General features: G+C 44.8%; 1 protein-coding gene across 1 annotated transcript in view; it reads right to left on the bottom strand.

Annotated features, from left to right (window-relative positions):
- BACH2 (BTB domain and CNC homolog 2) overlaps positions 1 to 27,632 on the bottom strand; it is a 151,581-nt gene that overhangs the window by 17,220 nt on the left and 106,729 nt on the right. Inside the window, exon 5 of the mRNA XM_009281932.2 lies at positions 799 to 2,343. Within this exon, the coding sequence (XP_009280207.1) occupies positions 799 to 2,343 (1,545 nt within the window). The remainder of the gene's footprint in view (positions 1 to 798; positions 2,344 to 27,632) is intronic.

Here is a 27,632-nt window from a genome sequence, read left to right as displayed (position 1 = left end):
GCTCTCCAGTCCCTGACCGTCCCCCTGCCATTCTCCTAACAGTCCTGTAAATTAAAGGATAGCTTCTCTTTGAGACCATTTATGCAATGGCTGCTAGAGGTCACCACCAAACAAAGTGGGGTCACGGGCAGGAAACATCATCTCAGTTGTCACTTAACGGAGGCAAAACCCATTACCTGCATGTGCCCCCCATACCCCGACCCCGCCCCCCCCCCCCCCCCCCCGATGACTTGAACACCATTCCTGCAGCCGAGGGTGGCCAGCTATGCAACTGTTGAAGTCATTTCACACCTCTTTCTCCTCCCACTCTGTCTGCCTCCTCTATTCGGGCTGTTAGTGATATGCAGCAGGGGCTCTTGGTGCAGGCTGCCCGATGCCCGGTGCCAGTGAAGGCACAGCTTGAGGTTGCTCAAACACCAGCAGCAACAACAAGTGGAACTAGAACCACCTCGGCAAACTAAGGGTGAGGAACGGTGCTTCGTGCCATGGGTGAAGGAGGGAGGAGGACAGGACAGTGCTAGTAGACTCCTAAGCATGTCAATGCACTCTCATTATTCAGCAGTTTGCTATTGCCCCATACCCAAATTCTGATAAGTGCCAAACACCTCGGAGGTCAAGCAGACCTATTTACGTGAAGTCAACCATGCACACTCAGCTGACGAGGGAATAAATAGAAGTTACTCTTTGGCTCTTCAAACAAAGAAAGTGCTGGGGAAATGCCAAGTCATTCAAGAGAATAAAGGAGCGATTAATTGGGTCACAACGACTGCGATATATGTACTTATCTTAAATCCCTACCTCATGCCCTCTGTCTTGCACAGGACATGATTCACTGTCTGCTTCTGAGAATGACCCAGACTCATCGCTGGAGTTTGTTCCATAGGATGGCTCACATTTAATCTGGGCTCGGACTGGGTTGTACAATCCATCCCCCACTACGCCGGGCTCCTGGTGCTCGGGCGCCAGGAATCGGGGGCCTTGGGAGCAAGGGGAAGAGGAGAGCTCACAAAGACGCAGACTGCAGGGAGAGCCGCCACTGCCGTCCTCTGCGTATGAGTAGGAAGAGCACGAGCTGGAGGTCCTGGTTCTGGTTTCCAAAGGAGGAGAGCGAGGGCAAACTTTAATTGGCACCGGACAGCTGGTGTTCGGCCGCATCCTTCCCGGCAAGTGATCAGCTGTCAGTCCGCTGTGCGAATAGGTCTGAGAGCTGGGGAGAGACTGGCTACCGCCAGCCCACAGACCCTTTGGCACAGTCTCAGTGAGGTCTTTGTCCAAGCTGCTCACACCAGAATATGAATGCACCGAAGTGTTTACTTGGTCACAAGCGTTTGAAGAGAATATAACACTCCTCCTGTCCAGCTCCCCTTCTTGCTTACAGAGAGTTTCAAAGCCGGGCCCCCTGAGAGGCGATCCCACTGTGAAGTTGGAAGCATCCTTCTGCATGGCATGGGACTGTCCATAGTTCCCTGTGAAAGGGACGTAATCAGTTTTGTGGTCACCCTGAGTTGTCCCTTTTTCAAAAGGGCATGCTGGACTCCTGCCAAAGTGCTGTTGGGAAGTGCTGGGGAAGCCAACCAAATCTATGCTTTTTGTTCTGTTGAAGAAAGACCGCAAGCAAGAAGGAGAGGACCCACTTTTTGGCCTGTCGACACAAGTGGGGCTTGGCTGTTTCCTGTCCATTTCAACATCCCCTTCTTTATCCCTGATGTCAGGTTCATCTCCAGACAGGCAAAGTGTGATGCTTTCTTCATCGTTCTCTTCATTCTGAGGCTCGCTTTTTATCTGCCCCATAGCAAGTCCTGATTTGAGGCCATTTCCAGAGCTCTCTTCGCTGAATGTGCTTGCAAAACCTGAGGTACTGATGTGTGATGTGTTGTAGACATTCTTGGTACAAGCAAGCTGGTATTTCTTGTATCTGGGGTACCGTGTTACCGCATCTTTGTCCAAATTGTCCTTGCTATCTCTCAGCATGTCAGAGTCAGGCAGCATCCCTTCGCCTTTGTCTGCTCCAGCAACAGTGGTTTCAAAATTGAAGGGCTCTTGGTGCATCCTCTCTCTTGGGCAAGATATTTTTGACGTCTCCGATTCCATCGTCTCCTCCTCGTCTCCATCCGAGTTCTCCTCATCGTGCATGCGCTGACAGGCGGTATCTTTTTTGCACAGGAACAGGCCATCTTCGTTGTTCAGCAGTTGCGTCTGAAGGAAACTGAAGCAGGAGTCCTCCAGGTTGTGCATGCGCAGGAATTCAGCGCAGTGGATGACCTCCTGGATGTTTTCTCTGCTGAGTAACAGCTTAGCAGTGTAGGCAAACTGTAACAATGGACCAAATCCCCTGACAGTGACCTGCAAAAAACAGAGAGGGAAATGGCCAGCGTTACCATCAGCTCCTGCAATCATCCCAAGTCCCTCATCACGTAGTTAGATAACCTAACAGATCTAGCGTCCAGAAATAAATACTGCTCAGTACCAGTTATTTGTCTATCAGGTCAGCAATGATGCTACATCCAGTAACTAGCACTGCTCCCTTTATGCTGCTCCTGTACATCATTGTACAGGTTGAGCTGAGCATTATTTTTCCCAAATATCTTGAAGGCCTATGAACTAAGACTCTGCTGTAATAAAAGACTGAAAAAACAGGCTGGTGTGGACACTGCTAATTCTTGGATAGATCTTATTTTAACTGTGATGCAGCCCACCACCCTGAAAGTACCAATTCAAATTTGATTCTTCTGCCCTGATGGAAGCTCTAGTGAACAGTGGTTTCAAGTTTAAGATACCCCTTAAACATCAAAAGTGTTTTGGGAAGGAAACATTTAATACTATAGAAAAATTCAACAGAAAATATCTTTCTGCCTCCTTATCTTTCTGCCTCTTTCAAGAGCAAACTGGTTCCTCTTTTTCTTCTCAAAGTTTTGCAAGCCATTGCTGAATAAATAGGTAAGTACTGACTGCACAGCTCTTTTCTCCATCCCATGGAGATTATTCTCCTCATACTGTTCCTGATTTTAGTGAGTCTAAGGTACAGCTAAGAGGAAAGAAATCCATATTCATTGTTCAAGTGATACAAATCACTCTGAGTCCCACCTCAGATACTTAATTTTCCACCATTTTCTTTGTAGAAAGAGTAACAACTGTTTCCAGGAGAGTGATCTCCAACCAACTGTTCCAGGTCTGAGTTATGCACCACTACTCGTCCTTTTTTCCCATCATACCATCTACGCTATATTTTACATTCACATATCATATATTAAAAAATACACACTTTCTCCCCCCAGATTTTTTACAGTGATATCTTCACATATAACTATCAAATAACTTGCTAAGCCACATGGTAAACTATAGATAGTCTATTTTTTGACGAAAAATGCTCTGGCACTAACTTCTGATGCATTTTTTCCTCCCAATGGGCAGGAAACAAAGGTACTGGAAAAACTCTACTCTCTATGAAGCAGCGAGAGGCTGCTTCAAAACCAGGGCTCACCATCAAGGATAAAGGTTTCTCCACAAAAAGGAGATTCAGTGGTTTGGCCACTAAGTTGAGATTTGGGAGACCACAACTCAATTTCCCATTGCACCAACCACCTTCTACATGACCCTGGCAAGTCACTTCAGTCTCGATTCACCAAGACACCTTCTTGCCTTGCTTGCAAGTCGTATGCACAAATTTGAGTTCCCTGTGCTTTGCATACCAAGGAAAGGCATCTAGAAGTGATTCAGAGCAGTCAGACAGCTAAACCAGCCAACAGCAACCACATCTGGCACCTACGTGTGCACCTGCACACCTATGTGAGGTTGGGATGCACAGCCTGCAACCTTGCTCTGGCTGTAGGTGTCTCTGGTAGGTGTTCCCAGCTCAGTTTCTTCTTTTAAAACAAACAAGAAGAGGAAGCACTGCTGTCCCCTTTTCGTAGAATAGCCTAAAGATCAGAAGAAGGACCCAGAAAGTAGGAGACCAGGTCCCTTCCCTAGGCTGTGGGGATTCAAACTGACATTTCCCAGCTCCTCAGAAGGATATCCTATCCAGTAGGTATGGGATACCCTCTGAAGGTGAGCTGCTTTTCCCTGTCCTTCCAATTGAATTAACAGCCCTGAGCAAGGAGCTGCTCAAGAGGTCGGTGAGACATCAGACCATGAATTTGTGATGGTCTTATTTGTGATTAGCATAAATCTGAGTGAATAATTTGGTTCATCCCAATGAAAAGCCTATAAATTCCTTACACTGCCTCAGGACCAGTGGTAGAGCTCACAGATTTTTATAGAAAATCCTGTCTTCCAGAAACAAGCCTTTGTTATTCATAGAGCTGCACTTGTGATGCTGGATTATGAAGACAGCACAAGTGGTGCGGACTTTGATGGAGAGAAAAATATTTTAAAACACCTCTAAAATTGCTCCCAATAGCTTTTCCATACATAATATTACTGCTGTATCTGCTATTTTAAGAAAGAGCGCATTTTCATGCACATACTTATGCACTTGCACATTCCCGTTTTACCATATGCCGCTGGTACAGAATTGCCTAGATTTACAGCTGGCTATTAAACCGATCTCTGCTTTATCAGTGTTACACTTTCTGCCTATTTGTTAGATTATCAGCTCACTAAAGGCCTATCTGCATTTTATCTATGCAGCATGATTAACAAAATTGCTCGGGAACTTAATGAGCTACTCACAGGCCAATGTTTCTCTTTGATAAAATCTTCAGTGTGGGGGCTTACATATTCCTACATATCTTGTAAGCTCCGCAGCAGTGCAGATCTGTAGGAGCAGCCATAAATACTGTCTGAGTTTTTGGGTCCCTTTTGATGAGGAGGGACTCTGGAGCACAAACCCAGCTCTCCTGGCAGTTGTGTCACTTGGCCACTAGGTGGAATGACTGGAAAGCAAATTAATTTTCTGTGCTGGGCCAGGGTTTCACCTGCCTGTCCTCCCGCTGCAGAGCCTCGGGCTGACTCATACCACCCCACAGCAAGGCTGTCTCCCACACTGACTCAGGTTTTCACTCCCATTAAACCACCGTGATAACAAAGAGCAGCAAGACAGCTGTTACAGATATCCTGCGCTGGATTATCAGAAGCAGAGCCTGAGACTGTGCTGTGGGCTCGCCACGATGCCTGGCAGATGCCTCAAGTGAAGGATGATGAAAACGCTGGTCAAATATGTGCCTTGACTTCGTTACGAGATCTACCCACTTTCACAACTTTCCTCACTCTCACAATCTTCAGATCCAAAGGGGGAAAGTTTCTTTTCAAGCACCCGACTTGTCATTGCCCTCAGGGAGGAATCTCTCAAGTGCCAATGCTTGAAACGGCACAAACAATAACTTTGGTAACAAACGGATGCAAAGCTTGCTGCCAAGTGTGAAAGCCAGTGCAATCTCTGCCGCCTGAAGCTGTCTAAATATTGATTTGGCTCTGGTGGCAGGTCCCCTGCCTCAGCCCCACCAGCTTTGGGACCGCCCACATCTGATGCATTCTGGCAGAAAGGCTGGAATTGAGGCGCTGGAGCGTGGCTGTGAGCACTGCACATTAGGAAAGAAAAGGCTTCGAAGCTGCGTGTATTACCATCACACACGCATTTCTGTAGGAAGAGGTAAGAACAGTCTTTTAAAATGATTTGACCTGACTGATGCATCCCAGTGAAAACAGTTAGTGAAACCAAGTTGATCTGTGTATGCAGAATGAAACAGATTATTTCTCTGATATAACAGTCTTCATTTACATGTGAGAGAGACCTTTGTTGGATGGGTAAAACACATGCCAGCAACAATCTCAGTTAATTTTCTTCCCCTACTGTACATAAGATGCCATATGTCCAAGACTTGTTTGCTTTTAAACCTTATTTTCCATGTAAATTAATGTTTAAGTAGGCAGGTCAATTTTTGGGAACCTCCACTGGGCACCTTGTCCAAGCTCATATGCCAAGTCACTGCTTCCCTGCGCTCCAATCATCTGCCTTATTCCAATTTCTACCCATTTCTGTTGTTTAAATGGAATTGGCTGGCTACAAGAAAACCAGGCAGAGAAAAGGTAATTGGCTGGCTACAAGAAAACCAGGCAGACAAAAGGTAAAACATACATACAAAACAACAATGCCCATACAGACAAGAAAGGCAAAGCAAAGATCTCAGCTTCTCGGAGGCTTGCTTTCCCTTATCTTTCAAGGCAGGCCAGGAGAGGACTTCTCTTGTGTACTTGGAACATGCCAAACACCCTGCCAAGTCTAAGGATGAATCGCTTTATCTTCTCTTGCTCCTGTCCCCAGCTGGTCTTGTATGCATTAAAACCCTTCTGCACACCTAGTGCACAGAGGACATGGGTACTGCAGCCCTACCTAAGCCACCTGGCACATCTTCTTGCTCTACAGCAATCCAAGAGATCAACCGCTGGGGGTCCATATGCAGCTCCTGCCTCTGCCGTACTGCCACAGGTACACCACGCTCAGCATGTGGTATGGAGGTCTACGTCAATTCAGCGTTGTGGTGATAACAAGCCTGACCACTGCTAAGGTGAATGAAAGAAAGTTCTCCAGCCCTTTATCTGCCACTTGTCTTTAAGATTGAGCTAGCTGAGCCAGGGGACATGTTTTGTATGTCCATGCCCTCATGAGTGTATGATACTGAGGAACGGGCTGGAAATAATGCAATGCTATAATCACCATCAAGAGTTGTTAATCAGCATTAGCCATATTGAATTTACCGGCAAAATACAGAGCAGCCCTGAGCTGAGCCAGGGGACATGTTTTGTATGTCCATGCCCTCATGAGTGTATGATACTGAGGAACGGGCTGGAAATAATGCAATGCTATAATCACCATCAAGAGAGTTGTTAATCAGCATTAGCCATATTGAATTTACCGGCAAAATACAGACAGCAGCCCTGCAGAAAATAAGCATGCAAATCTATTTTAGGTCAGTCTGACACTGCTTTTCTCCTTACAGAGTCCTGTGGAGTGCAATGCTCTGGTTAGTTTTAATTGATTTAAGTGACCAGACTTCCACTACTTCCTTTGGGAGATCATTGCCAGACTCTACTTAAAACCTCCTTGTGAGGAAATCTTCCTTCCCTTATTTTCCTCCATCATCTCTCATTATATTTCCTCGATGCATTCCAGGTAATGCTTCTTCCTTTTGGAGAAATAGTTGTATCGTTGTTATACTCTCTGCCTTCCCTTCTTCTTTCGTTGGTATCGTACCATTAACGAAAAACTGGCTAATTTAAGGAAAACAATATTGATCACGGTCAGATGGGAGAATAAGAAGCTGAGATGAGAGTCAGCAATGAGAAATGCTAGTAAAGAAGGCAGCATTACAGATGCAAATATAGAGTGTTTTTAGCACAGCATTTTTCTAGTACTGGGCACGCACTATTCTAAAATTAGGAGGAGGGTTAGCTCACTTCCACGTTAGGAACATCGTATTTTCGTAAGAGTCTTCTAGGGCAGAAATTCTATTTTAAATGTAGTTGTAGACACACCCACAGGCGCCATGGGAGACACAGCACTGTGGGTGAACTCCCTCTGGCTGCCCGTTGTATCGGGTCTCCTCCATGATGGCCAATCAAGCATGCTGTGGAGGCCTCCACATTGTTTTGAACACATGGGACGTGGCCTCAGAGCACATGCAGAGGTCTGACATTTCTGCGGATGGGCTGGACTCACTGTGTGCTGCAGAGTTCATCAGTGCATGCTCATTAGCTGGCTGCCCAGACTTCCAGATGTCTCAAAATCCCAGACAAATAGACAAAATCCTCCAATTCTGCACAGACAGTATTTCTTACGGGGGGAAAAAAAGGTTATTTCCAAGGGAAACATGGATGTCTGGTAACCCTGCTCCGAATGGCATCTGTATGAAAAGCTGCATCTGGAGCGGGGAAGGTCAACCTCTGCAAAATGCCAGCAAGTCTGAGTTCAATTTAAAGAGGGGAAAAGTGATTAAGGGCAAGGAAAGATCACTGTAAACATGTAGGAATGTAAAACTTGGCAAGGCAGTATCTAAAATGGAGCAAGAGAATGTTTACAGTAATCTGATGCATACTAACATCAAGAACAGCGAAGAATTGTCTAGTTTGCTATGGGGTGCTATTGCTGATTGCAGCAAGAAGAAACTGAAGAAATGAAAATGCACGGATTTTTTCCTGACTCTTAACCTAACAGCGAATTCAGTGAGATCTTGGAAGGCTTTCCAGGGAGGATGATGGATACTTTCTGCCTGAGTACTGCAAAGCAAAACTAACAAAGCACAACCTTGTTCCAGAGAGGTGGGCTTTAATTTGGTAGGCCTTTCCAGGCCTAATTTCCGTGTTAATGGGGGCACAGTACCAATGATCTTCTAGAAAACAGCACCAAAGTTCAACAGCAGATGTGCACGCAACTGTTCCTTTTCAAATACAGCATACCTGGGGCATAGTCAAAGAACAAGCTCATCGGTGGTGGCGGGGGAGGACAGAGCCCCCTCCTGCCCTCTGGGGATACAAGGAGATCTGCAGAACATAGCTGCTAAATACTACCAAACTGGGGGTAAATTAGATGGTCAGACCTTCAGACCCACTGAGGATGCAGAAGTCCTGACAGAGCAGCACAGGCGCAGATTATTATCTTTATGCATTTGAGTAGTCTTGTTGAAATCAATAGGAGTACTGATGGCTTTTCTGTGAAGCATGCAAGCTGCTCGTAGGATTATGGATTATATTTTTACTATTTTGATTTTCAGGTTAAATTCATCACCAGGCACCTAAAAACAGTTAGAAACCCCTCATCTCTAATCTCCAAACATCGATTTAATTATTAAGCCATTTTGTGGGGAAGGAAGAAAGGAAAATTGAATCAAACCTCACATGCTGAGTATCAAATCCCAAACTAAATATTAATTTAAAACAATTGGATAGAAACATAGAAGAAATGCGACTGTTTCTCACAGAACTCAAAATCAATCTGTTATTCGCATACTGTTTTGTAGCGGGCCTGCTGTGGTACCCATTTTGTTAACCTTTCAGTGTTGCTACTGCAGTCTAAAGGCATGTGCAGAGACCTTTTAAATCCATCTCAGCCCTGAGGTTTGTCTAATAAGCCCAAGGATGTAGCAAACAAACCACTACTCACTCGGCCAGAGTGATCCCAACGCTATAACTTATATAATCAAACACATGCTAGAAATAGGAGATAAGATTAGTGACAGTTAACTGCTGCTATTTTTTTCCACAGCCTGAAGAAGGTCTCTGGGATTAAATATTAACTCTAATCTTATTTGCTAAAATTAGCGCACACTGTATTCTTTTTCTTTTACAGCCAATTGCAAGTATAGCGCAGAAGTTATTTTCAGAGTGTAATCTGATAACCAAAATCAGTCACCAAAGCCGTTATTCCATTAAGAGTTAAGAGACTTCCCGGTTATTTACTTAGTTATTTTTACTTGGGATGGTGGAGCCGGGCAGATCCTGTTTTTCCTAGCTTGAGCTTATTTGGTTTTGGAAAACTGTCTGAGAGATTTAAATATATTACTAGGCTCAAACAGGTCAGTCACATGTGCAAAATCAACGGTGCTAGATACCACAGTTTGTCCCTACATATGCACAAAGGAAGCCTGCACAGAGTCAGGAATTGTTTTGAAACCGTGATCCTTTTACATAGGGTGGGAACATGCAGGAGGCAGGAAAAAGTCAGAAGAAGAGATGATAAACAGCAGAGTACTTTTGTAAGCCAATGCCATGCCAGTATTTTACCACATTTTCCCCTCTTTAATTTAACAGCATTTAAATGTCCTCTCACCAGCAGCTTACAGATGTATTTCCCCTATCTGCTCATAAAGCCGTGGAACTCCTAAAATGAGTAATCACTCTTCAAAATTCAACTTGGGTGAGAAGCATCAGTTGCAGGTATTTGTATTATCTGGGCTTTTAAACAAGAGAGGAATGTACAAGTCGCTGATGGAGAAGACTGACGAAGAGAGGCCTTTGTTTTCACTCTAAAACCACTTTTTTTAATTAAGCAGATACCCTGCTGGCCCCAGTGTAACATTCTGCCACTTCTGGTAGCGCGTATAGATTTGGGCAGAAGAGTGACCCGAAGTCCAAGTGACAGTCTGGCATCTCCCACATTGCATCACATCACATCACGCATCACAGGGGTGGAAGGCCACCACACTGCCACCACAACAGACACCCCTGGGCATGAATGCACGCCAGGGGAAGGGAGAACCTGGACACACAGCTCCTTTCTTTGAGAGGCTGATTTATCTGTTTTTTTAATTTTTTTTTTTTTTTTTAGCAAAAAGTCCCACTGAAAAAGCTGCCGCCTGCAAAGCCACACCGAGGCCGGGCTAAGGGATATCCCGGTATCTTTCCAGTGCATCCTCCACAACAGCCTCTTGAGGCGTCAGGCTGAGAGCTTCAAGGAGATGCTTAACTCCCTTTAGCGGTACTTCTAAGAAAGATGCCACATTGGAAGTGCTCGTCCAATTTCCAATTTTGTGCCTTCGAAAAAAAAAAATGCACAGGTGCCCCCCTCAGCCTTCCCCCTTGAAGTCCCAGCTTTCGTCCAGATGATGAATCTACACCAGAAGCCCTGACTGCCTATGTGACAGTATTTACAAATCGAAGGAGGATACCAAATGACTTCTCATTTTCCTCTCTCTGGCATAACGAACACATCCAGGGGCAGCACTTCAAAGGGCCTCCTCCCTCCCCACTTGAAAGGGAGGGAGAGACCAATATCCCTCAGTGCCCGCAGAGCATCACGATGCTCCCAGGCAGCAGGTGTGACCGCAGGAGGTGAGACAGGGAGGAAGGAGAGATCATTCACACTACACTCGCCTCGAGGATGGGGAGCAATAATTGCAAACCGCATCCATCGCCCCATGAGAAGTGCATGAAGCGCTGATGGCGGGGCAAGTGGCTCGGAATTGATTGCCAAGCATAAAGATGGCGTAAACAGCCTGTGGATCGATGCCCACATTTTTGGTTGTCAGCGTTCGACCGCACGTGCCTTATGGGTGGAGCGCGAGAGTTAAGGCGCCCGCATACCTGGGTTTTTTCCAAATCAAATTCACTGCGGTAACGGCCCCAACTTGAAAGCATTCTCAAAAATCCTGGCCCCCAAGCCTGGGGCCAATAATGTCAGATGAACCAAAGGGGGAGACAGAATCAGAAGACATCTAAGATATAAATAAAATAAAATTCAGAGTAATAAAAGTAAAGTAATCTCTGATCCAACTGCAATGCTTATTTTAATCCACAACTTCATGTTTTATTTCATCTCAGTGTTACTGAAGCCCAACTGAAATTCTTTTGACCTTTCAAAAGTGAGATTGGTTTCAAATCAAAACAAAGAATTTACTTTTGGAAATTCTGACAGTATCCCTGGGCATTTTCAGTATCCTTCCCATCCCTGAAGATTTTAAGGGGAAATTGATTTGTTGAATTTGCCACACCTTTCAGAAAATACACTGTTTATTGAGAAGGAAGGTAGAAATCACCAGCCATAAGCCTCAATACTTTGCTGCTGATGCATTTCAGTGCAGGAAACAGCAGGCATCTTTACCAAACATAGATGAATACACTTGCAAAACCGAAAGGCTATAGGACTGGAAGATCCAGTGCTTTTCCGTAGCAGGGATGCACCGCCCGGATCACATCTACTCCAACCATCAGTCTCTGGCAGACGTCCCCTGGCACACCTCGTTAGGCGGCTCTGGCTTTTACCGTCCGCAGTCGTTTGCTGAGCATAAGGGAACATTGGCCTGCACGGCCGCTCCTCCGGGCCACAGCCCGGCACGAGAAGCTCGGCAGCCAAGGGCGGCAGGTCTGCACGGAGGAGAGGGGCTACCGGCGAGGTAGCCGTACTGGCACTGGTACACACCTCCCTCTGCCACCCCACCGTGGCGCAACACCTTCAGCAAAACAGCTCTTGGGCTGGAGCGGGGAACTTCTTACACCCATGCAAGCAAACCTGCCACGTGATACCTGTCAGAGCCCTTATTTTAAAATCTCACTTGGTAACTGGTATTGAAGTCAAACACTAGTTTATTAAACCGTTAAGAGAATACTGCGTGTAATACTATGCATCAAACTGGAGGAATGACAGCTGAAGTGCCACTGTTTGGAGAAAACACCTTAATGAACTTCAGCAGAAGGAGACAAATTTTTCCTAACTAATTACGTGGTTTGGGGAATGTTGTCATTGTTAGAGGCTGCCCAGGGTGTAACTGGAGAACACAGAAAATTCAAAAGTACGGCCAAGAGGGTACCTGCAGGCAAGCATAGGTGAAAAAGCTTGGAGGAGAACTTTCAGGCTGCTGAGGTCAGACTCCGGGTGGAGGTGTTAGAAAGAAAATTAGAGACAAAGATATTTCAAATAACCTTTTCTCTGAAGGAACAACTCAGCTACGACATGACTGAATCGACAAAGAACACATAAAAACCAGTGGCACTAACTAGCAGTTTATACACTCAGGCATGAACTGGAAGATAAAGCAAAGGGAAATACGGCTGTGATGTCTGGCAGTCTGCAATACATTTGTTTTTCCAATGCAACTTGCACCTTAAGAAACCTGGAATGCAGTAACGAAGGATGACACAGGAGGGTGGATCAGCAGAAACGCTGCCTTCTTTCCTTGGGTGCCCATGCAAGCCATGCTGAAACCAGTGGGGAAGAAATGGGCAGAAACTAACAGATTTTAACCCAAGAGCATCATCAGAATTAAAGTGCAACTGTAATTTAAAATTAAAATCAGTCCCATATTTTTGCAAAAGGAAAACTAAACTGACCCCCAGATTAAAAAAGAAAAAAAAGAAAGTGTTGAACAGTGAGGAGGGGGGAGGAAGGAGTGGGAAAGCTTTCACAGAATATAAATTGTGAGAGAAGAGTCTGTGAAAGATCTGTTTAGGTGCCTATCATGAGCCAAAGCGGGGAGAAAAAGGGAAAACAAAAACCAGTTTAAGAACTTTTAGAATGAAGAAAGAAACTCTAGAAGCCTCCAAGTTACTTTACGAAATATCAAAATAGGCAGAAAATGAAGACGCATGTAGAAATTTGCTAGTTCAGAGGGTGCTTAGAGGAGTGGTTCAGACTTTCTGAAGCTGCAATTAATACACAAGCAAACACAACAAGACAGAAAAATTACAAAGACCTGTAAATTACACCAATACTCCTCTTTCCCAAGCATGGCAGAATTTATTTATGTGAATAAACTATATAATACAGTGTACTAAATACACAGTGCATTAAATACACTGTAATTACTATATAAAAACAAGGAATACTTCACAGCAAGGCATCTCACTACAAGCCCTACTATTATACTTCGCGTAGCGTAGGAGAGGAAGAAACAGGCTCTGTCAGATATGATTTAGGAAAACACAAGGCTGCACTCTGAGGAAGAGAACTAAATCAGAAGACAAAGGAGCTGGAGAAGCAGCAGGCTCAGGAGATGGGGCCGGGTAACATCCGATGCAGCTCACGGATGCTCTGCTGTGGTTTCCAGGGGGCTGACGATGCCAGTGCTTCCAGCACTGCCCGTGACCGCGCGCCGGCATGGCACAGCATATAAAATCACTGGCATCCTTACACCGGGGTAGCAGAGAGCACAGCCCAGCAAATACCATAACATTTCAAATCCAGAGACGCTTTTGCTGGGAAGGAACTGAACGTCAAAGGCTTTACTATTGCGCTTCACGAGGTAACCAGGCAATTACAATTATTAACTGGTAGGCTGAAACCCTGTATAAATAACCCGGCTTCCTGTAGGCATTGTATTTTTAAAACAAAACCTACCAAATGCTGCATTTGTTCCAGTTTTCCTTTCCCTCCTCCCCGCCTTGCCTTTTAATTTCTGGTATTTGGACATGCAATTTTTCTGAGTTCACCTCATTTTTGTTCTTGCGTGGCTACTAACAGATCTGAGGATTATGGTGGCTTTTGTTCCACTGCTTGGCGTTCACATTTCATCAGTGACGTCCGCTCAGCTCAGCAAAGCAGGTTTGCAAGGAGAACCAGCCACTGCTGAGCTGGCCAAGCTGGTCCCCTCCCGTCCTCCACGAGGAGCAGTTAACTCTTCCTGTGGTGGCCCAAAAGGTTAGCTAGGCTCTATAAATCCCACCAGAAAAAATGGGAGGCATTTGCCTTCTTGCAGAGATTTCATGTCTGCTGCGAGCAAAGGTAAATAGCTCTTTTAGTCCCTAAAGGAGCACAGCCTCAACAGGAGCACCCCGCAGCAAAGTGGTCAAAGGCAGGGAAGGACGGGAAGGATGGGCAACGGCATCCCAGCACAGCCACAACCCTGCGCCCAGCTCCAGGCTGTCCCCAAGGAATTTACTTCCCCCTTTCTGCTTCATATGTGAGATTTTTAAGATCTACCCAGAAAGTGAGGGGTAGAAAATGCCGTCTACCCTAGGAGCCCTAGAAATACTCTCCACATAGAAAAATGATGGCATTTCCAGCTTGACATGTGACTTCCCTGTCCTGGGAGGGTGGAAGTCGGGACTTTACAGCTATTTGTGTGTGTGTGTGTCTACATATGCTCACGTGCACCCACGCATACTAGTGTGAGAAAGAGACTAGAGAACATGAACGTGTGTGAAAGGGACTGAATTAGCCCCATCTGCTCCAAAAAGATCATTTTCTCCTTGAATTTCTATTACCGTCGTATCATTGCCACACTAGAGTGCTTCTAAAAGGCTATAGCTCTGGCAGCCAGCATCATTACAGCTGCTCAGATTATTAACAGTATAAATAAACTCTCAGAGACATTACTAAGAAAATATTAACTACAATTATCACTGTCTGATAAAATAACGAAGTGAAGTGTTATTCTGCTGCCTCAGTCACTAGTGCGCATTTATGTGTGCTGTGAGTAATGAAAAACAGTTTATTTGCATACTGAATCATCCTGGAATTGGTTCTTGCTATTTTATTTTATTTATTTTTCTAAAGATCAAGCAGCACAGGCTGAAGCTCTATGTTTGCAGAATTCAGTGTACCCCGGCTCCTTTCCCGCCGTACATAATCCCATTAATTCCAAGTGAACAGAAAGCCGTGCCTGTAGCCATGCACACGTCTGTTGGAGGAGGGAGACGGGGCAGTGTGCAAGCTACCAGCAGCAACTTTAAAACCTCCTGATGGACTTTTATTCTTGGGCCTTGTTGCTTTTTCTCCTTAGACGAGGAGCAAGGGCCCACACGATGTCAATGCCATGTTTGCCGCATGGATCCTCCTTGCCTTCGCCTCCTCCACTGGCCTGCACTGCTTTGGCTTTGTGAGCTCGTTTTCCCTCACATTTCCCAGTGATACTCCCGAGTCCTGTCCTTTCTTGACAGCAGTGGGAAAATCGGGTTTGTTTTCTAATTAACAGAAGTTATTACTTCCCTGCAAGCATGGGAAAAAGAGTTCTTAATCGCTTGGAGAGCAGGAGTCGGGAGCAAGGAGCCTCTCGCCCCATGTCCCCGGGCTGGGCTCCAGCCCCTGCACCCGAGCAACACCCTCCTCAGCAGTTGGAGGTTGCAGGTCGGCCTTTGGATGTCATCATCTATTCATTAATGGAGCTCATTAAAATGAGGAGAAATAAGCTACCTGGGCCTGAAAACACTCACTGCAGGGCAGACATGATGCTGAAGCTCCAGCTCAGGCGGCCCATTCTCACAGCCACAATCTGGGACAGGCCACCCTCTTTCGAGCCGGGCCCTGTGGATTAGTAACCACCCAGCCCTAATTAAAGATGTCTTCCCAGGAAAGCTCCAAGTAAAGCCCCTGCTTTGTTCAGCTCTTCCCTACCAAGCCACCGCAACAGACCCGACCACTGGCGGGGAGGGACACAAGTAAAGGCCTGGGGCAGGCTGCCGGCATGGAAGCGGTGTGGGCCGCACCCAGTGTTTGCTGGCCTGAACCCCCAGTGTTGAGGGCAGCCGACACTGCCCGAACGCAATGGATGCGAAAGCGACATTTTCTCTGTCTGGGCTTGGGGGGAAGTTGATGGTTCAGGGTGACGGCAGGGTGACATGGTTGGTACGAGGCACGTTATTAAGCTGAATACGCGAGCTGGGCCGTTTCTGCCTGAGCATGCGAGGCCGGCCCAGGGTGAGAGCGTCTGTCAAAGTCCTGGGGAAAGGGCCGCATCTCAGCCAGGTACGAAGGAAAATTAGAAAGATGACAGACAGGGGCAGCAGCAACTAAATGCAACCAGAAAGGAAGGCAAAAATGCAATGCTGAGTGAGAGAAAGGGGAAGGGGGCATTTTCTAAAATAGCCTCCTTCAATCTAGGCCAGAAAAATTCTGTGCTGTACAGAGCTGTTTTTATCCCACTGCCCTTTTTCTGTGCTCTCTTCCATCATTTCTCCAGCATCTCATGCTCCCTGCCTGGTCCCTTTTCCTCATTTACAAGACTTTTGTTCCACCAACCCCCCTTTCTGCGCTTATTGCCAGCTCCGAGCGGCTGGCCGCAGTGTTTTCCACCTTTCGTTTTCCACTTGCAACCCCCACCCCCACCCTGGGGCTCTCGTCGCCCACATCGGTATGGCAGTGACAGAAGAAGAAATGCGGGGTGCGGAGACAGGAGGGAACGTTGTCCTGCCATGTCCTCCTCTGCCAGCTGCAGGGGAAGGACAGCTTGGAGAAGGAGATCTTCTCCCTCCATACAAATCACTGCTAGGATGGACCTCCACTCCTGGGAGGGGAAGAGTCGAGCCACAGCCTTCCCTGCTGTTTTCCCTCCAGCATCCTCCCTCTCCTCATTCTCAGCAGTTGGCCTCTTCTGGCCACTGAAGCAGGTTAGACGTGGCTTGCCCTGAATAAGTCATCTACATTAATTTTTTCTCTTTAATTAAAGAGTTCTTCTGTGAAACAATTTGAGAACTTCTTTGCTAAGGGAAAGAAACCAATGCATTGTTCCACACATATTTACAAAGACAAACATGCTCTCTCCAAATGAATTTTGTTCCCCAAAAAGTCCCTATGGAAGGCAACATAGAGAGAATGGTAAAGGATTCGCTGAAGAAGAACTGAAGTTCATTTTAAATCACTGTACCATGTACAAATGCTGTCTTACAAATAGGATTATTTAATTTAAACCTTAGATCTGTCAAGTTCCATTACTTCAAATGGAGCCTATCGTTTCTTGACTTCATTATAAATCAGGATTATATTACAATTTATGTTAGGTAAAGTCACTGCTTCGATAGGAGGCAGTGAAAAAAAATTACACGGCAGTCAGTATATAGAGCAAAGTCATTGCACTGTTCTTGAAAGGCAAAAAGTCATCTTGCTAAATGAGGGTCTGAGCTGTCCTGTACCAAGACTGTTCCTAATAAATAAAAGACCTCTGGGAAAAGTGCTGAGCATACGCTGGATCTATTTTCAGCTTGCATCAGCAGCTGCTGCCCCTGGGATCGCATCTTCGCTCATACCCTACACCATATGTAATCACTCCAGTGCTGCAACCAGTAAGATAATGAAAGAGCATGGCATAAATCTATACTTGAGTGGAATGCTAAATGAGAAAAATAATACAAAAAAGGGGGAAATAAACCACATTTTCAAGTCATTAGGAAGAAAGACTTTGACATATGAAGTGTTGCAACCATTAATAGCACTTATCATATAGAGTGGAGACAAAGAGACAAATTAATCAAACTGACAGAACTGGGACATTTTATGCTAATGCAGGCTCCTGGGTTTTCATTTGTATTCCTCTGTGTCTGGAAAACTGATACCATTACAGGGCAGGAAATTGCATGAATAACATGCAACAGATCATAAAAATTCACACACCAAGTGCAGAAACACTGCCAAAAGCACTGTAAAAACAAGGCTAGAGACCTCAACAGAGGAACTACCAACAGCTAATGAATGCAAATAAGTACAGGAATATTTCCCATCCACGCATAACAATGAGACATAGGCTGTGACTCCGCAGTCTCCAATAACGTAGGTAAAATAAAGCCTGGAGAGCGAACACGCAGATAGGTGGGGGGAACTGCTGGCCAAACCAGGGTCTGAATTTGTTTGCAGTATTGCAGCCAGCAGTTTAAAGCCACTGGGGAACTGGCATAGCCAAGTGCCGCCTCTGTCTAAACGTATCGCTACGTTAGATTGAATTTAATGTTTCAGGTAGAAGAGAAAGGGGGAGGAGGATGAAAGAGAAAATAAAACAGAGCCACAAAACAGCACATAGTCACACAAAACAAAAATCCCCTCGCCCGTGTGCAAATCCACAGCATGCAGTAAAAACCCTCGCAGATAAAGACATCTTAAACATCATTTGTTTGGGAAATACAAAACACACTTGCTGTCCAAAGCCACAGCCGTGTTGTAAGGGCCAGGAAATGGCAAGAACTACAAGAATGCTGGGCAGGGCACGGTGCAACACAGGATCTTGCCAAGGTTACTTCATTTGCCGTAAAGGCTTCTCAAGGACCTTTAAAAAACCTTGGCAAAACAGAGCACTGGTGAAGTGCAGAGAGCTCATCAGCCATATAAACACCAAATGACAAATACGTTCACTCAATGGGCAGCCATGGCATTTTTTATCGCGCTCTGTTTTTTTAAAAAAGTGATGCTTCCCCCTTGTACAGTAGCTACCGTACAAACTAAGGCGAGGACTAACTCTGGGGGGTAAAAGGAGTAAAGCTGATACCTTTTGGAGCTGCATCATTTCCAGCACTGCTCTCACCTTCCCCAGAATAGAATGATACACAGCTGATAGGATTGAGCATGAGCATTTATGTGCCAATACTACATGCATAAAGAGGGTGAGGAAATGCCGGCCTGTCCAGGGGTGGCTGCTATCCTGAAAAGTGAGTAGAGTTCAAGTCCTTCCCGCATTTGGTGCTGGAGGACCCCGTGTTCAAAGGTGGTAGGACAGAAGCTGTTTTACCCCAGCAGAGATGGGCATGGGGAGCACACAATACAGAGCCCAGCTCTCCATCCGCTCTCCAGCAGACCGCTGTGGAGGTTTTACAGAGTTTTAGCCATGTGAACAGGGTTTATCACCAAACCTCAAAATCTCTTTCTGTTCCTTCGATCACTACTAGAGTCTCAACAGGGTGCTTGGCATGGCACCAAAAACTGGCACGCACACACAAAAGCAAGCTGGTCCAAAAGCTTTCCAAAGACAATGATGGTGTGACCTTTTTTCTAAGGGAAGAAATTAGAAACAGGCATTCATTAACTCCTGTAAACATACATCCATCTGACAGACGGACAAGGGTTGCAAGCTGCAAATGGAACGACTTTGTCCCTTCCCTTAAATAAAAAGATAGCACAGACAATTAGTCACAAAAGGCCTCATGAAAACCTTGGCTTTAAGAAATTTTAATATCGGGAGGGAAATAATTTGGTCGAATAGTTATAATGATGTTGATTTCTTCAGCTGTTAACAATAGCAGTGACACCTTTGAAGTCTCTCAAGAACACATATGACACCTGACCCTTTCTTTTCGTCTACCCTCAATCAGAGCAGTTTGGGAAAAGAAAAGCGTAGTTAAGAGTAAAACATCCATTCCTGAAAGAGAATATTTAGAGAGGTCTTTACTACCACCTTACCATTCAACCAAGAGGTAGAAAGCACAATGACAAGAAATGACCATGAATTCTTACACTCCTTTAGCTATGCAATTCCTCTTCAGAAAACCAGTTTCAGAACCGGACTGTAACCTCACCAAATAATTCAGAGTAAAACTGTATCTGAGAACTAAGCTGAGGGTCCAAGAGCAGATGATGCACAGTCTGGGCCCCTGAGGCTGGGATTGACTTGAAGCTCTCTGAGCTCGCTATGAAGAGCAGCTCACGGTGTGCAGTGCCCGTCTGCTCTACAGAGCTTCTTGGAGGAGGTCCAGCACAGGAGCCCTGACACCTCAGCTGTGCACCACCAGCTGAAGACAGAGGCCAGAACGTGATCAAATGCTTGTTCTTAACAATTTACCTGCCTATGCCCTCTCAACGGAGGTTTCCAATTGGAAAGTTCATGCATAATACTGAAATAAATCCCGTAAGAGAAGGATTAGGCTCATCTTTGAAAAGGAAGCAAAACTAAACCAAGCCTGAGGTAGCTCTTACTGGGAGTTCTTCTCAGTCCTCCAACTGCAAGATACATTGAAGGGAAAGAAGAAAAGGAGTTATTGATTTAAAGGTTTCTGCCAGCAACTGAAAGCAGAAACTGAAAGTTTCTGAAAGCAACTCTTTCTGCTTTCTGACTACTACGACAACTTTGTAGATGCGAACAAGTTTCTTTGTAGAATGCCCCAATGCCTTTATATGTCATGGACACCTCTTCATTCTTCACTTCCTTGGACAATGGTATAGATATTATTTGTCCTCAATGGCTACTGCCTATATAAACCAGGCAAAAATGACAAGGATAGATGGCTCTTACAAAAGACAGGCAACTCTCTAATTTTTGTGCCTTGCATTTGACAAATTAATTCAGACATTCAAAACAGAGCCTTGGTTTGATGTGTCCAGTCTCCTGAAAACTAACAAGTTCAAGGAATAGACAGAAGCTGCTTGATTTGGCTTTATGTCTAGACAAAAACGCCATATGCAGAAAGCCATCCATGGGGGAACATGGAAATCTGCAGTCAGATAAAAATAAGGTTAAAAAATAGTTCAATTCAACAGGCAGACGGAATGGCTGGAGACCCATCCACCTCAAGTGCAGCTTCCCCTTCCGGAAGCAGAAATGAGCACTAGTCCTCTGTGGAAAGCAGAAGGGAAGTTGTCAGGATTTGTCTTTCCCCAGCTTTTTCCTGTCTTGAAAGGTTACTGGCTCCAACCCTGTCCTTTGAAAGAAACAGGAAATAACTTGAGCTTATTTTGTTTTTACTTGACCAAGAATCCCCTTGACAGGGAAATTTTCTCTGAAGGCTGCCTGTGTATCTGGAGAGAGAGGTGGCTAGGCACGTTGTACTACTGCTGTGTGGTCAGAGATGGAAAGATATTTTGCTTTCAGAGTTGTTTAAGACTTGTTTCTTACTAGCTGCAGGCCCTTGAAACAGAGGACCACAGGCCTGAATTTCAAAGGTAAACAAAAACCCAACACATTTCCCAGAAGCAAAAGCTTTACACAGACAAAATGTAGCCTCAGCCTCCTAGCTGACAGTCTGACGAAAATCCCAGACCACTTCATCAAAAACATTTTTCCTGAAACTGAGAACTGCACTGGTAAAGTTTGCATGGACAATTTTTTCCTTTAAATCTACTCTTTTTACCTTGAAACACTACCACAGACTGCATCCACACCCATTCTGGGAACATAGAGTAAGAGGTATATGCACAGACTAGGGAATTTGGTCCTATCACAATTCAAAGCAAGCAAACTTCAAGTAAAATATTATGAAGTGTTGGACTGGATGCCCACACCTCTTTAAACTATTAGCATTGTTCAGGTCCACTTCTGGGTCAATCCATTTATTTGGATAGTCTCCTTTCTATTTTACTACCCTGACAAACACACCTCAGCCCTGGCCTCGGGAAGTACATCTGACACCGCAGGAGCAGAAGGAAGCACTGAGAATACAATGCTGCTGCTGAATCCATCCTGTGTCACACCTGCCAAACCTCTCTGCGCTTCTTACAGTAAGTCTGTACACTTCCATTTCTCTAAAGTGTTGTTCTGAAATGATGAGCAGCTGCTGTAGGGAATGATGTGGCGCACATGCCTTACCAAACCCAAATGCATATTCAACTAAATATGGTTGCTTCAACACCAAAACAAAGGTGCCTGGTTTTTGGGGACCTGAAAACCCACAGCTCCCACCTGCCAAGACTGAATAGCTCTCAGTGGAAGAGATCAAGTCGTGTTAGGTACTTACCTGCCTATTGTTTGAGACAGATGGAATGTCCAAAAGCTACAATAATACAGGAAAAAGTTTTCAAATCTTGCTCCGAGTATCAAGATTTTCTTTTTTAAATTAAGACTTTCTTTTTGAACCTGGGTCTGCAACAGCTCTGTCACTTAGGCAAAAATTCCTAAATAAGCATCCTCAAAGTGCCCCAGTCTCCTGGTAAGGGACTGAAAGTCTTTGTAGTGTTTCACAGACTCTTTCTGACCTGTTCCACGCCTCCAAGTCTACTTTCCTCTTGGATGTGGTAGTCTCAGCAGCTCTTATCGATGGCAGTGCACAGGACCTCAGGGGTGATGCAGGAAGAGCGGGCAGAGGACACAGGGTAGAGCCCGTCCGTCACCCAGGACCAATCGGCCAGATAAGGCAGCGAGCGGCTCCATCCTACCCCATTCATCTTGAGAAATGCTGCAACTAGTCTGAAAATCCCCTCAATGCCTCCTGCATGCTTAAAAGATACAGAGGGAAGAAAATGAGATTGAAACTCTGGCTGAGGAGTGATAAGCTGGAAGCTCTGAGTTCAGATACACGGGCTGCTCTGGGACAAGCAGCTGTGCCAGCTGTGGGTCAGTCTGTTCACCTCCATGTGAAGTAATGTGAATCAGAGAGTTTAGAGAGAGGTAAACATAGCCGAGTGGTTCACACAAGGTGATTTAATCATCACTGACCTGATGCACAGACCTGCGCTGTAATTCCTATCTGATGCATCAGCTTCTACCCCAGCATTCACAGAGAGGTGATGACAGTGTTTTATTTGTTCACAAAAGACCTCAAAAATCTACTGCTGAAGGTTTTATGTTACCATTATTTAACTTCAGAGCTGATACCTCTCAATTCCAGCTGTTTGGTGACACCTTGTTTATATATTGGTTTTACTGAAAGTGCTAGTACCGATTCTCTGCCGTTCTCAGCCCAGCTATGGCTATTTTAACTGCGGACCCCCTGGCTAGCAGCAGTCCCTGGGTCACGGCAAGAAATTCCCGGTGCCATTTCAGTTACGAATTGACCTTCTCTTCTCCACAAAGTCTTCTAAAGCCTCCATCACTGGCTCTTAAGTGACCCAAAAGATGCATCGTGCAAACTTTAAGCAAAAAAAAAAAAAAATCGCAAAATACAAAACAAAAATTGAAAAAAGAAAAGATTTCAACTACTTCTGTGTGCGGGAAACAGACAGTTGCACTTAACCGCACACTTTGATGCCATCTGCTCTTATAAGGTCAGATTAAGCAAAGTGAAGGACAGAAAGGTTTATTAGCAAATCTGATCCATGTTATCTTAGGATCTTAAATTCCACTCAACTATATCTGTACTGAGCACCAAACTTCTTCAAGGGCTGTCTAAAGCTTGTCCCTATCCAAGGCCATTTGCCTTACAGTTATGAAACAACGTGCAGTCATACACATCACTGAGCAGTTTGTTGCTAAAAACACATGCCAAATTTTTCAGTTTATTTTAATTTGGCTTCAAAACAGCTGCCAGTGGCTCTCATGATATCTTTCCCCAGTAAATTAAAACATGCTTCCTAGAGATATGCCTGATACTTTCTTTTCATTTAAGTCTTTAAACAACCACCCAAGCCTCCTCTCAAGCTCTTTCAGCGAAATTAAATTTCAATTTTAAAACAAACCAAGCCTGGGCTAGATGGATCTGTAGTTTGACCACGTACAGCTGCTCCTATTTATTTATTTTATTAAAGTAAATAAAGTGCCCAAGGACACAGCTTTTAGTAGTGTTAGACTGCACTAGGACTCAGAGGTGTTTGCTGGCGGTCCCCCATCAAAGTGGGACAGATGAAAATGCAGCGCTGCACAAAAGTCCTGGAATAAACCAGCCATTTCTCTCTTCAGAGCTTGCATCGAACACGTAACAGAAAGTGTGTCTACTTGTTCCTCTAAAAAACCCAGCAGCCTGCCCATAAAATTCACAAAGAGCACAAACATCATTCCCAAATCCTAGTATGATTCAATTGCCTTCTGCTCACCTAAACCCCATATTTCACTTCCAAATTGAACCATACTTCCTAGCCTTAATGTTTGTTGACTGCTGCAATGCATCATTTGACTACATGCCATATTCCACCCCATAACATGCTCAATTTCAGTGGTAGCTGAAAAGACAGTCGGTCTGACATTAATCACCGGGGAATCCTTGTCAGAAAGTGCTGTACGGAGATAAAACCTTATCTTCTTTGGGTCTTGGGAACACTAACGAAACAAAGCTTCGTACTGGGATCAGAAAGTACCTTACAGGTTGTGGTCTCTGATGTGGTGAAGCTGAGGGATGTCTTATCTGGGCCTTATCTGTCTGTTTATTCAAATGGCAAATGCTTAGCCTGTATTTCTGGACTCTTAAAAGAGCAGGTACTTAGTTTACTAGCATTGAAGAAATTCAAAGCTTTTTTAGAGGGAGAAAAAGCAAAGGTAAGAGAATCAAAGGTGGAGAGGGAGGAGAGGAGGAGATCTCTCAGCCTACAGGGCCAGAGGGCTCACAATGTTGAGGTGCAGTCATGGCTCAGCAGCCTCATTTTCATTCATGCCCACATATATATTTGAATAGAGCAAAAAAAACCCCAAATTAAAAAAAAAAAACCAACAAAATACACCTCTTGTTATACATGCTTATTGCTTCTGCTTATGCCCTTAGCATAGTCTACCTCTAGGACTTACTCTTCAGGACATCTTTTACATTTTAGATTGTGTTTGTCATGTTTGAGCGGCAACGTTTCCACACTCCAAACTGCCTTTTCAATAGCGAGTGCAATCACAGTCAATCAGCCCAATTTAGCACTAGCAGCAGGCAGGAGTCTAACAAAGGCAACGAAATTGAGTCCACTTATCGTGGTGGTGAATTTCATTCTGCGCATTCATCTCCATATCCCCTTCGACAGTACATTTTTATATGCTTACTCGAATAAATAAATAAATAGTACAACTACCGCCAAAGGGAGGGTAAAGGAGTTACTGCAAGATTTTCTCCCCTTAACATGCATGTATGCATGGCTTTTGTTTTGCTTTTTTAAGCCTAGCTCTCCTCACAACACAACAGAGATGTATTTCACTTTTGTCCACTGGAAAAGATCAGAGAATAATTATCAATAGCAAGGCAGCCCTCATCAGAAAATAATGGAAGTTACACCATGCGGAATGAAAAGTATGCAGCTAGTTTCCTCATCATACTTGAGGCATGAAAAAATCAGGCAATGCCAGAAGCTTTTGCAGTGAGACATGGATGGAATTTTGTATCACATCTTGATGGTCTCATTTCTGTTTTATCGCTCACCTGCTAGAAACAAAATACATCGTTTGTACCTTGTACTGTGCTACACATGCAGTGCACATAAAATAATGTGCATTTCTGTCTCACAGTTTCTCCTGAATTAGTATCATGTCACGTAAGACTTCAAAAAGTACTCGAATGCTTAGTTTTACTCTCACTACAGATCCGCAGCCTCCAGTCATCCTTCTGTGCGGTCAGTGTCAGCACTGTGAATCAACATGAAAAATACCACATTCCCTAGGAGGAATTTAGGAAACTGAAGACCCAACTTCCATCCATACAGACGCACTGAAGCAGCATTGCTGAGGTGAGGTTGAAGCGTAAATGAGTTTGAAGCCTGACTTTATTTGAAGCCTTGATACAAGATGTATCCATCATCCATGCCTGACAGATGGCAAGATACCTCTTGCCACTACAAAAAGCTCTGCAGATGAAGGGGCCGGTGGCTTTCGGGAAGGCTTTCAGGTCACTGCTGCCTCCTGAGCCAAAACAGAATTAATTCTGGCCAGTGCTGTGAGGAACATCAATGGCTGATTGATACAGTCATGTAAAAAGAAAACCACATTAATGCTTCCTGTTCTCTGAGGACAAACCTTAGCTACTCCTAATACATCTCTGGGGTGCCAAAGAAAAAGGGTCTTTCATTGTTCCCTACTGTGTAATAACATCCCTCCAGCTGGGAAACAAACTTCCAAGCAGACATTTTCTTCTCGCCCTCTTGCTTCTCTTTCCCACATTTATCGCCTCTTCCACTCCACGCTCCTGTGCAGAGCACTCCCAGCTCAGTCCCTGCATTCCTTAAAGATATTCTATTCATAACATATACACAGTACACAGAAAGGAAGGAGACAAAGTAAGAGAATATCATTCATTTCTAGAGAGATAAAAAGGAATAGTAATCGCCTTTAGCCAGCAGGGTTTCTAACAGTTGACCTCCTCCATCCTGCCTTTGATTTTTTCCTCATCGGAATCATCTTTCGTTGGCTAATTCCCAGCATTTTTCCCTCAGGCTGGTGGGTTGGCATGGATGGTTAGCAGCTGCCAGTATTTCTCCTCCCTGTCAGCTATGAGCCATACTAATGTTAGATGCCTGGCTCAGTCCCACCCAGGGTGCCGCATGCCTTCGCTTTCCAACATACTCAGCTTTTGCCAGCCTTGAATCCGAATCGAGGTCCCCTCCTGCCTTTCTCCTTGCAAAGATTAGCCGGGTGAGGGAGTTAACCCACGTCAACTGAAGAAGCAGATGACAGATTTCACAGGGCTAGACCTCGTGGGGAAACGGCAGGTTTCGCAGCAGCCGTCAGGGAGCAGTAAAGCAGTAAGAACACAGAGAAATTCAGCCCGTGGTGTGTGCTAACATCTACTTTGAACATCATTCTTTTAATAGCAAAGAAAAGAGCTGTGCGGATAAACAAACAAAAAAGTTCCCCAACCCCTCTTCCTAAAACAGATGCTGCTTCCCTTTGCCCCTTGGAAGATTTATAAGCCACAGACAACTCCGCTTAATCCTTTTGGAAGGCAACATTTCCAGCAGATAGTTCATTGCACTGAAAAGTCACCAGTAACCACTGTTTGAAACAGATTCAAGAAATTCGAGGGTTGCAGGTAAAACTAACCAACCTACTTGAGAAGCAAGTTGGTTTTATAACAGAAAGGATAGTATCAGACCAGTGCTAGAGAAAGCTTGGTCTACTACTTCAGAAGACCTGTGTTTAACTTCACCAGAGAGGAAGGCATTCGGTGCTCTCATGGCTGGAATGACCACGTGAAGGTTTTTTCAAATGTACACCCCAAAGTCAAAAAAACGCAAGCAAGGTCAGGAATCTCCTTTCTAAGCTGTAGGAATCTAATGCAAGTGAGGGGTTTTATTTGTTGTTGCTGTTTCTGTCTTTTCACCATTTAACCGCAACCTCAGCTTTCAGAAAACCAAGGGAATAAGGTGTTTGCACAGACGATGCTCCTCTGTCCAGCGCCCAGCCTTCAGCTTGCCCATATAGACTCGCTGTGCCCTTCTATTAGCAAAGCCAGGCAGGTAATAATAGCGAATAAAAAGCCTATTCGACGAAGCACTGGCTCCTTCTCAAGTAAAGTAGAGTACCACTACAGCATGAATGACTCAATCATCTACTCGAGAGCTATTACTTGCAGCGATGAAGCAATGTTAATTGGATAATGGCCTGCTGCCAGCTAATATTGGCATGACCTACAATACCCCTGGCTGACAGCCGTGTCTCTCTCTCTCTCACACCTTTTTTTGTAATCTGGATGGGAAGTGGAAACCATTAAAAAAGCCTCATAAGTGCCATTTAACTTCTTATCATGAATTAAAAGCTTAATTAAGTGCCTTGTTAAAGGAAGGAAGACCAGTTTTCGTGATTAAATAAAACAAAACAACAGTTAGGGGTATGGAGTGAATGAGTAACTTTACAGCTTAAAACTCAGCTCTTGGAAAATATTAATTTTGGGTTGCATTTAACAGCAGCTGCTAGAGGAAAACTGCACAATTGCTGAAAAATACCCTAGGTGAAAAGCAG

The sequence above is a fragment of the Aptenodytes forsteri genome, unplaced genomic scaffold (assembly GCF_000699145.1).
Source record: "Aptenodytes forsteri isolate BGI_AS27 unplaced genomic scaffold, ASM69914v1 Scaffold20, whole genome shotgun sequence".
Taxonomy (NCBI): Eukaryota; Metazoa; Chordata; class Aves; order Sphenisciformes; family Spheniscidae; genus Aptenodytes; species Aptenodytes forsteri.
Note: the sequence above shows the minus strand (reverse complement) of the source record. Positions and strands in the feature narration are given on the sequence as shown.